We start from the raw sequence: 12,187 nt of genomic DNA on the forward strand, positions 1-12,187 counted from the left end.
GGAATATTATCTGACACACAACAGGGATCCAAATAACAGTTGGCAAATAAATTGATAAGGTAATAAGATGTAATGATACAGAAACATTACAAAGATGGAAAGGAGGGGGCAAGGCGCGGTGGCTCACGCCTATAATCCCTGCAGTTTGGGAGGCCGAGGCGGCTGGATCACGAGGTCAAGAGATCGAGACCATCCTGGTCAACATGGTGAAACCCCGTCTCTACTAAAAATACAAAAATTAGCTGGGCATGGTGGCACACGCCTGTAGTCCCAGCTACTCAGGAGGCTGAGGCAGGAGAATTGCTTGTACCCAGGAGGCGGAGGTTGCGGTGAACCGAGATCGCGCCATTGCACTCCAGCCTGGGTAACAAGAGCGAAACTCCGTCTCAAAAAAAAAAAAAAGAAAGAAAAGAAAAGAAAAGAAAAAAGAGATGGAAAGGAGGAAAAATCTCTACAAGTTTTTAAGAAACAGAAGCAATTCAGACATAAACTAGATATTTCAGCCAGATACATCAGGGGAAAGAAGAGAAGTAGAATAGTAGTAGTTCATAATAACAGGTGCTGCTTGCTTGGTGGTGGTAGTGTGTGTGAGAGTGAGAGAGAGAGAGAGAGAGAGAGAGTGTGTGTGTGTGTGTAATGCACTCAAGGTTGTTTCCCTTTATTCACAAGGCAGTATTTCAACAAGAATTGAAAAATTCTGGATGAAATGGATGACAACACAGATTACAGTCATCACAATATTTAAAATATGTTAAAAACAAATATGATGACTTCAGACAAGTTAAGGCAACAAAAGCCATGTAAACCACACTTACAGCTTTCCTCTTTTATACTCACTATATAATCTTTTGTTCCTGATTATCTGTTAGTATGGATAGATTGATGGATTGGTTGATAGAATAGAGAAATCAATACTTGCATATATAAATATATCTATATATAGATATGTATCTGTATTGTGAACATATGCATAAATACATATAAACATACATATATTTAATTCAAGCATCTTTCCTAGAAGGTTTACGTAAAAAAATCCACAAATACACATAGAAATTTTATATATATAAAATACTAAAGGATTGTTATTTATTTTTACATTCCTTTAAAAGGTATTTTGAATGGAATTCCCAGGTAGTAATATTAAAAACAACACTGGATTAGGAGTCAAGAAATGTTTGCTCTAGTCTGAAGACTACACTTAGATATGTTGAGCAAGTCTCTTTATTTCTCTGGTTCTCAGTTGTTTTTAATATTTTTTTAATTTAAACTGACGTAGGAGACAGGGAGAATGCTTTCTAGCTCTATAATAAGCTGTCATTATTATTTAATGTATACCAAAACTTGAACTTCCTGGAATGCTCATGCATGTTTCACAAGCAAGCTAAAATACTAATTTAATATATTTCCAATATACTATTAAAATATCTGTATTCTGTGAGTGTGAATAGGCTGCAGAAGTTTTAGCAATGCATAGTTCTACATCATCAAAGCTGTGTAGACTGAAATATTCTGAAAGATCAAAAAAGGGGAAAAACTATTTTTATATTATCAACTTCAAAAGCTTAAAATATTTCTTCAAAATGTATTTTGTTTTATTGTTATATCACAAATTAATAAAACACTGAGTGATTTATTTTATAAAATTTCTTTTTATAAATATTGTTTTTAATTTATAAATTATAATTGCATATATTTATGGGATAAAATGTGATGTTTTGCTATATAAGGATGGGCATAATGTGGAATAATTAAACTAACATATTCATCACCTCACATACTTATATTTTTATAGTAAGACATTTGAAATTTACTCTTAGTAATTTAAAAATATACAATACAGTATTATTAACTCTGATCACCCTGCTGTGTATCTCAAAAGCTTATTCCTTTTGTCAGAAACTTGGAATCCTTTCACTAATATTTTTTAAAATTTCTAATTGGCTTTCCATGACTGCAGGACAGCAATATATAAAATTATTCAGAAAGAAAATGAAGGGCAGAAATATCCATCAAATGTTTACGTGTATGAAACTAGAGCCTCCACTTGCTCAAAATAGGCTGATTGGTCCTGGATATAAGTCAGGGAGCTGATCTCTCAGGAAGCCAAATTCCAAAACAATTGCAATCAATTGTTATAAATCTAGCTGCCTGTTGGTTTCTAGCATCCTGTCTGATACTTCCAGCTCCAAAGAGACTATCAGACAAGATTGAAGCAAACTCTAGTTCATATAATTAAACAAATGTCATCTAATTTATTTTTGTCATAATTTTATTCCTGTCTGAAGGAAAAAATTTTATGTTATTTTTATGTTACTTAGATACTTAATTTTCTTTATATATTACTTTGATAATTTTGTTTACAAGGATGACTTACTCATTCAACACTATGCATAATAATTAAATGCCTATGGATGTAGATTTATTAGTAACATTATTGACAGTAAAATGGTCATACCATCTGAGATTCTTTGTCCTGACAAATAAATTAGTTAGTAGAATCTAATTTGTAGGTCCTTCACAATTGAATTTTAGGGTAAAAAAAATAATAGGTAGTAGTTAATTTTAGCCCTTTAAACCTATGGTGAACTGTATGAATAACTGCTTGAAACTGCAGGGTAATCCTGTCATACTTGCAAACACATAGAGGCAGCAAGACAATTTCTCCCCACACTTTTAATTAAAATAGTGCCTGAGTACACTTCTAGGGTAAGGGTCACAAATTTTCTTTCTAATTTTCCTGTTTTAATGACCACCACTGTTAAAAGTATGCTGGAATTCACTTTCACATATATTTAACTTACAGAATATATTGAAGAGCCTAAATGTCTATGGTAGATTCAATGTTTTCTTCCCTAAATAAATATAGAAAGTGTCCAATTTTTGCTGAAACATGTATTATTCCATTTGTTTCCCTGAATGTACATCAATGTTACATCCTATTTTGATGACTGAATTGGAAATTACCTAAATAAACATAATTATCATTTTTAAAATATTGTGGATATAGTATCTAAATATTTTCATAGTACATGATAAAAATAAGATAAATATGAAGGTATCTGGCAACAGGGAGTGGTAACTGCTACATCGAAGAGAAGGAGATGCCCAAGCAAATAATGATAAAATTCAACTATTCATAAGGACAATGCACCAGTGAAAACAATCATGCTGGATGGAAGTTGCTAGTAACCATCAGTTATTCTCTATCTTAAAAAGCAACAATTGCTTCCTAGTCAAAACAAAGTTGGCATTAGCCAAGTAAGTGATACTAACTTATCTAAACAAAAAAGTCTCAATCAGAAGTATCCTCCAAAAATTATAAGAAAACTGGGTTACACTTTTATCTTATACTCAGCAATACCCACTAGAGAGGAAGCCAAGGCCAAATGATCCTACTCAGGCATGCTGGTCTTCTTTGCAGGGTTGTCCTTAAAAAGAAGAAAAGTACCTGAAACTAATAAAGCTCGAAGGCACAACTTAAGATCTTCCTTAAAATTACCAATTTAAGAGTCACTACTTTGCTCCTACCTCAGAAAACTACGTTCTAATTATCACATGATTTCTCTTGTATCTCTGTCTAGAACAGAGTTTCTCAAACTTGACACTCCTGAGATTTCTGGCTACATTAGTCTTGTTGTGGGAGCTGTCGTGCTCATGGTAGGATGCACATTCCTGACCTCTACTCACTAGATTGCCACAGTAAACCCCTCATATCCATTCAGGACAATCAAATATATCTCCAGAGCTGACAAATGTCTCCTCGGAGCAAAATCATCCCTAGTAGGAAACACTGGTCCAGAGAAAGAAAGAAACAATACCGTCAAAACACAACATTCATATGTACAGTTCCAGTGGCTTCACTGATTAATCTGTATTAGTTACATTACTGAGGTCCATCATTATTTGGATTCCACCAGATACTGATAAGACCAAATCCTATAAATAATTAACAAATTATCCATTACTATTAGCCGTAAGGTGAGGCCACATGGACAATCAAATGTTCTGACAGTCTTTCCTCATCTCAAATCTTATGAGGTGAAATTTTTGATGCCTTCATTCAGTAATTCTTCATTTGTTCTACTGTGTTTGTTATTGTTGTTGTTGTTTTTAATAAGACACCTGTTTCCTCAAATGCAAACTGAATAATGAATTTCTTGATTTCACAGAGTTGGATCTATCACCTCCATATACCCAATGGGACAAGAAATAAAACAACAAACAAATAAAACCAAAAACACTAGGATGATATGCAAGCCAGCTGATACTGTCTCTATACATGATAAAGCAATGAATCTTCCTTAGTTCTTTCCAAACCTACCATTTTATAATGGCCTATATAAAAATAAACAGAGCAAAGAATACGTAACATTTTGCTTGGAACCATTCTGCTGCCATATATGAATTTCTTCCCTGTACTATGGCTATTTTTAATAGAATATATTTTAATAGGTTTATAGAGTTTCAGAGATTTCAGATTAGGCTCTTGGCTCTCACTTATTTCTTTTCATATTAATGCATAAGATATATATTACATTTTAGGGGGCCAAGCTCTGCGACTCGTGCTTGTAAACCCAGTGCTTTGGGAGGCCACAGCAGGGGGATCACTTGAGGACAGGAATTCAAGATGAACCTAGGCAACACAGTGAGACCCCATTGCTAAAAAAAAAAAAAAAAAGATTAAAAAAATTAGCTGGGCCTGGTGGCAGACACCTGTGGTCCTAACTACTCAGGAGGCTGAGGCAGGAGATTTGCTTGAGCCCAGGAGTTTGAAGCTGCAGTAAGCTATGATTGCTTAAATCACAGCTGCATTCCAGCCTGGACAACAGAGCAAAACCTTGTGTCTTAAGAAACAAACAAGATAAATATTTTTTAAATCTTAACTATACTTAAGCACATGGAGTTTGAACTCATGTTTACAACTCCTTTCTAATTTCAAAAAGTGATTTGATAAAGCAAATTCTGGCTGCTGGTATTTTCTGCCAAGGCCACTGGTTATATTCAAATTACTAACAGTGAAAAGAGTACAGCTAATACTTATGAAACGCTTTCCTCATTATGTCATCGTGAATGAGCTTTTGTTTGAAATAATTCTGGCTTTAAGAGATAACATTTCCAAACACTTAGAAATTATAAAGAGCAATTTTGAGGCTAAATCACTTACTTCCCATCCTCTAATTCAAAAGTTATATGCCCTTTAACTTCCTCCTTTCATTAGAAATCCACCTACCTTCAACCCAAAAGAATGCCTTAACACGATTATTTCATTTAAAAAAGTATTTTTTATTTCGACAACGATGCCCAATATTTATTTTAATCATAGAGTCGGCTAACCATAATTACATAACCAAAAGTACACAGTAATCATATTTAAAATGTGTTTAAGTTGAAAAGTGATAATATGATGTTAAATTATCTTAATTTTTAAAATAAATCTACAGTCATATTTTAGCATAATATGTCTTATTATAGAACAGCCCATTCTGTTACGACATTTTTATCAATAGTATATTTATTTTCTCAAAAGACTTGTCATACTTTCATTTCAAAGTTTTCTACACTGATCTGATCCAATCAATTATTATTGTAATTAAAATAATGATAATTGCTCACAGAAAAAACAGCAATACATTTCAATAAACTATATTTTTCAACAGAGTTTGTGGGAAGAGACATTAAATCCAGGTTTTAATTCTAATGTTAACTTTAAAAACATAACTGTATTAAACAAGGCCATCTTGAAGTTAGGAGAGAACAATTCAACAAGCTCCTTTGAAATAATCTGGAATTATGGTAATTCCTATTTTTGTTCTCAGTTTTGAGTAACTGGTGCAAATTGATACTACCTTCCACTCCCCTGACCCCTCCCCCCGTAGTGAATGTATATACCTCTCAGACTTACAAATTGCTTAATCATCTGTGTTGTGACATAAAAGTCCTTAGGGAGCCTGTGAATCTTAGAAGAGCAGTAAATTAGAATATTTGCTAAATATGACTCTGTGGTAATTAAGAGTCATGGCCAACATAGAGGAGAACAGAAAGAAAACTCAAAAGGATTTAAAAAGATATAACACAAAGCACAAAGATAAAACAGCATTAATTAGCACATGGAGAAAACCACAATGATAAGAGATGGTGGTGGTGTGTAGTACCAACAAAAGAATTGAGATAATGGAATAATAATCCAAAAGTTTTATTTATTTTGCTTTCTTTTTTTGATGTACCATGGAAGGTTAAAAAAGTAATGAGTAAATAATGGAAAACAAAAACATAATTAGCGATGGGGGAAAACTTCATTGAATTGTGTAAAAGAGTATTTAATAAGGCACAGACACATAATAGAATAATTCGTGTACTGAGTATATCTAACCGGAATGTTTGGCTACTGAGGGCCTAGAAGCTCCAAAAAATTATGTTACTTTATGAAAAAGGAAAGCAAAAATTAAAATGCACTCAATTTTTGTTTCCCAAACTAATTTTATGGAAAATCCATTTATTCTTACTTTAATCCGTATATTATTATCATACCTTCTCATCATTTCGATTCCTGAATTCTGTCTCCTATCCTATCTTCTTAATAAGGTCTACTTTTTCACTATTTACAGTATTTCTCAATGATTCTCCTAGCCCCTTTCCTGGTATCCCAGAGAACCATCCACTGAAGAAATAGTAAATACTGTTCTATGCTCTTTATTAAAATTCTCCATAGGGGTTAGTATTATCACCCAAAGAAAATCCACATTCTTGGCCGGGCGCGGTGGCTCAAGCCTGTAATCCCAGCACTGTGGGAGGCCGAGGCGGGTGGATCACTAGGTCAAGAGATCGAGACCATCCTGGTCAAAATGGTGAAACCCCGCCTCTACTAAAAATACAAAAAATTAGCTGGGCATGGTGGCGCATGCCTGTAATCCCAGCGACTCAGGAGGCTGGGGCAGGAGAATTGCCTGAACCCGGGAGGCGGAGGTTGCGGTGAGCTGAGATCGCGCCATTGCACTCCAGCCTGGGTAACAAGAGCGAAACTCTGTTCCAAAAAAAAAAAAAAAAAAAAGAAAATCCACACTCTTAGAAAGTAAGCCATCTGCTGTATATATCCTTAACATCCCTTGAATAACATAAAGAGTTGCACACAGAATAGTTATTCTTTGATTCCCTGTAAATTACTTTAAAAACAAAAATGTCATTATTTTCTTCTCACTGACGATCTCATTATTAATGTACATTAGTTGGCTGGTTAAATTTAGCCTAACGGATGTACATATATAATCACTTAATAATTGTAATGACATTTTCTCCTTAATATATGAAAATACTAAACAGAAAGTTTTTAGTCCATCTCTTCCATAGGGCCATTTCATACTAAATATGAAGATTAAAAGTTTATTTTAAATGTACAGGTAGGAATACATTTTTTTAAAGTAGCCAGTGGTTTTGCTTATTTCATTTTATGGAGGTTTTTCTGAGACCTTGTACTATATTTTGTCTGTATTATCTGAAATCATCTAATTGGCAGTCTATTGAAACTTTAATTACAATAAAATAGTGAGTAAATAACTGTGTACTATTTTTCATAGGTGTTGGGTAGCTAGTGTTTCAACATTTGCAATAGTAATTCATTATCGCTTACTAAATAGGTAAACATAGCTAAGTCTCCTAATCTGAGGGTACTAGATTTTTCAGAAAGACAAAGCCCATATTATGACCAATGTAAATATATTTAGTCATTTAAACAATGTTGGCTAAACAGTGATACAAAAGAAGTAAAACGATACTGATAAAATCGTAAATTCTAAAAGCAAAATACATCAACCTCAGCTGAACAGCAGCTTTAGAAAGCCTTTCCATATGATCCCGAAAACAACAGAACTAGAAAGAAGTCAGAGAGCATAATAAGTAAAGGAGAAAAGAAAGTTAATAATAAATAAGGATAGACTAACCATTTTTTTTAACCTTGGCATTTATATAACTGTTATATATAAAATATTGCGAAAAACTAAGCAACTACTATTTATGGAAATATTTCTCCAAGTACTAACAAGAGTAAATGGGGAGAAAATGAAGCAGACAGTCACAGGGTATTTTCTGTCAATAGATTTACCAATTGTCATGATATTCCAGCCTCAACATTTTACCTGAAATGGTTTACAAGTGCTGGAGCTGAAGAATAGAAAGTTATGTACACCTAGAGACCTTTCTAAACAGTACTGAAATGCATAAAGTAATTATTCATTACTTACAAAAGTTGTGTTTTCCAATAATAATGTGGTAGCATTTGTTTCTATATTCAGTTTAATGACATGTCCATTCTCGCTTTTATACACCACATCTGTATCTGCAACAACAAAGACATTAACAATTGACAAGTAGATTGACTAGGTAATATAATAACTGCAGGGGAGAAAACATGCATAATAAACAGACACATTAGAACAATCTTTTTTAGCCTTCAATAACCCAGGCAGATTTCTGTACTTGGCATTCATTCTCTTGAAAGATCAGGAAGCCCACCTAACACATGGTCTGTTGTGCAATGAACAAGGGGTTAATTTTCATGGTTTAACAAATGAAAATTAATTAAAATGTAGGCAATCTGCTACACATTCTGTGGTGACAAAAAATGGGCAAAGGGAAATGCCACCAGTCTCTCAAGTAAGCCATTACTGATGATGATCCAGTATTTTAACTTAAAAGTGCTGTCAGTCAACTGTAACTCTTCACAGTTCTAAGTCTCCTCAGATTGAATCACCTTCATGCAGACCTATTAATGGATCCAATTCTTCTACCCCCACTGCATTTCTATGTAGCTTCTTGAATTTTCTTTTGGGTTGTGATTTTTGTCTGTGGTATTTTATATGGTTTGCATAACTGCAGATCAAAATCTCTGAGGCTACTACTATATCAATAAATCAACTTTTACAACTCTAGAAAAATTATGTCTTCTTTTTAAATAACTGCTTTTCTTTCAAATAATTGCTTTTACATATTTTTGAGTTAAGTTTACCCATATTTGTTAGAAAATTAAAACAACATCTCCGACTGAGAATACTAACTTGAGGAAAAACTGACAGGATATTAGGATATATATATGTGTGTATATATATATATGTATATTACCTTTTACCTAACATATATATAATATATATTCTATATTAAAAGACTATATATATGCAATATATGTTATATATATATAATATATATTAGGTAAATGGTAATATAGAGATATATTTATAGAGATATATATATTAGGTAAATATAGAGATATTAGGTATAAATATATATATTAGGTAATATAGAGATATATATATTAGGTAAATATATTTTTATATATTATGTACATATTAGGTAAATATATATAATTAATAATATATATAAATATACCATATATTAATATATAGTATAATTAATATATACAATACATAAATATATTACCTTTTACCTTATAGATTTATATATTATATATATTAATTATATATATATATAAGGTGAAAGTAAATATATTACCTTTTACCATATATATATATATATATATATATAATTATATATATAATAGGTAAAAGAGAGATAGTCACATAAAAGTAGTTTTGAAAATGTTCTCTTTTCAAATGATAATATTTTTAACCAGTTTTATCTAATTCTAGCCTTTTCCATGGTGTTGCACATCCCTAATCTCCTGCTCATTCTTGGAAGAAAGGTGATATTAATAGAGATTAGATTCACTACTTATAGTGAATGAATGTATATAAGTTACACTCTTTCAGAAACTGAATGTCTTCACTTAAAAACTTAGAAAACAAGGACTAGATGATGAGTTATGAAGATTAACATATATATATATAAGGTAAAAGAATATATTTATATATATTATATTATATATTTTTATATATATATATATATTAGGTAAAAGAGAAGATAGTCACATAAAAGTAGTTTTGAATATGTTCTTTTTTCAAATGATAATATTTTTATCCAGTTTGAAGTTATGAAGATTATCAGCAAAAACACATGAAAAAGTATCTGACACTTTTGGCCAAACAAGATTTTCTGACCCCTTCTCTCATTATTTAAATATTATTAATTGTTACACCTACAATGTATATGACCAGAAGCAAGCAATAGTAGCAATACTAAAGTTTGTTTTCTTCAGTATCTAATTCAAAAGACATAGTCCAATATGACCCTCCTATTAGAGTCAAAAATAACACAGAGGACCAGTAGTTCTCCTTGACCTTAGTCACATGGGAACAGTGACATGTTGGAACGGAAACAGGGAAACACAAATGGCCTTTTAATCGAGGATGAACGGAAGGAGATAAAGAAGGGATTTCCCAGTTACCCCCTGAGGCTGGCTGTATGAACTATAGTTCTATATGATCTCTAAACTAAGGCCTTGTATTACCTTCTGAACTTCTGTTATCAGCTAAAAAGGAATTGAGTTCTTGCTTCTGTTTCATCATTAACTTTACCTGTTGTCCTTTTTTGTTTATTTATTTATTTACTTATTTTTAAGATGGAATCTCACTCTGTCACCACACTAGAGTGTAGTAGCACAATCTCAGCTTACTGAAACATCTGCCTCCCAGGTTCAAGCAATTCTCCTGCCCTAGCCTCCTGAGTAGCTGGAACTACAGGCGCACACCACCACACCCAGCTAATTTTTGTAATTTTAGTAGAGATAAGGTTTTACCATGTTGGCCGGGATGGTCTTGATCTTTTGACCTCGCGATCCACCCGCCTTGACCTCCCAAAGTGCTGGGACTACAGGCGTGAGCCACCGCACCCAGCCTACCTGTTGTCCATTCTATTGATGCAGAACAAATAGTAGATTTACATAAACAACAAATGTTTATTTGATTTATATCCTTTTCCTCTCTTCTCTTTCCTTTTTATTCATCATCCATATTTATGATCATGTCTCAACTGCAACACCAATCATCTGTAATGCTCATTTGGTCTTGCCAGCTGATTTGACCTCCTGTCCTCCTGCTCACTCAATAGTCCAACCTCAGCTTTGAGTTCTAACTTCTATTCCCTCTTTGAACATTTTAAAATATTCTCATCTCTGGACCACTTCTGGATTTTGATGAACATATCATTCTGGATTAGCAAGAGCCAAACAGCATATCCTAACAAAATCATCCCTACAATACTTTCTCAATAAATTAAGAGAAAATAAATTTCCCTTTTCCATTGCATCACGGAGAAAAATAGAGCAAAAACACTTAACAAGTAGTTTTTCTCCCAAGAGGCAGGCAAAAATATCTTTGCAAAGATCATGATAGTGAAAGAAATCTAACATGGCTGGCTGACTCCATCTTGCTTTTAGGCTCATAGGCTGGCTGTCTTCACTCATTCTTGAATGTTGGCCAAACTAACCATGTATGAAATATAGTTTATAGTTTACCTTTGAAACAAAAATATTAATAGTCCCTCCATAAATCTCATCCCCTTCTTGTTCAGGAGTTGAAATCACCCTTGTAATACTAAAACTGAAATTATGAAAGCCTGAATTCTGCTAAAATGTAGCTGTTGTTTCTACAGACTTTCACTGCTCAAAAGTCATGTGGCCAGAGGTCACAAGATTTGTAATTCCCCCAGTTGCTTTTGTAGTTAACATCACTATTGTAGAACCTACGGTTGGTCTTTTGAGATGATTTTCAGACTGGCCTCACCAGGACGCAAAACTCAACCAGTCCTGTGACCTCCCATTTAGAGGTAGGCTTAGTACACGAGGACAGATTTCCACACTTTTATGATTGCATCCCCCCAACCAATCAGCAGCAAACATTTCCTAGTCCCATGCCCACCTTGAAAAATCTAGATCTCCAAGACTTCAGGAAAAGTGATTGAATAATAACTCCAGTTCTCCCACATGGCCAATCTCATTTTACTTAAACTCTTTCTTTACTGCAATACCAAGGTCTCAGTGAACTGGTTTTTGCAGTGGACAGGAAGAAATCACTGGGTGATTACACAAGCACACTGTGGAATTTTAAATTGAGATGAGGTCTGTGGCATTAGCGAGAAAGAAAAGCCATAGAACATTTTAAGTATGAAGGGTGATTCCTGGTCAAGAGAAGAGAAAAAGAAATTTGTGACACCATAGTTCCTCAGGGTGAAAGAAAAATCTTAAATGAGTGATAGGTTGTTATTAGGTGTGGTCGAAATAAAATTAGTCATTATCTCCCTT

General features: G+C 33.3%; 1 protein-coding gene across 3 annotated transcripts in view; it reads right to left on the minus strand.

Moving 5' to 3' along the window:
- Positions 1-12,187, minus strand: part of DPP10 (dipeptidyl peptidase like 10) — a 1,433,428-nt gene that overhangs the window by 335,572 nt on the left and 1,085,669 nt on the right. For all 3 annotated transcript variants that reach the window (XM_032250727.1, XM_032250726.1, XM_032250725.1), the window contains exon 4: positions 8,238-8,332. In XM_032250727.1, the coding sequence (XP_032106618.1) occupies positions 8,238-8,332 (95 nt within the window). The remainder of the gene's footprint in view (positions 1-8,237; positions 8,333-12,187) is intronic.

This window comes from Sapajus apella, unplaced genomic scaffold (assembly GCF_009761245.1).
Source record: "Sapajus apella isolate SASKATOON/1434 unplaced genomic scaffold, GSC_monkey_1.0 scaffold72, whole genome shotgun sequence".
NCBI lineage: Eukaryota > Metazoa > Chordata > Mammalia > Primates > Cebidae > Sapajus > Sapajus apella.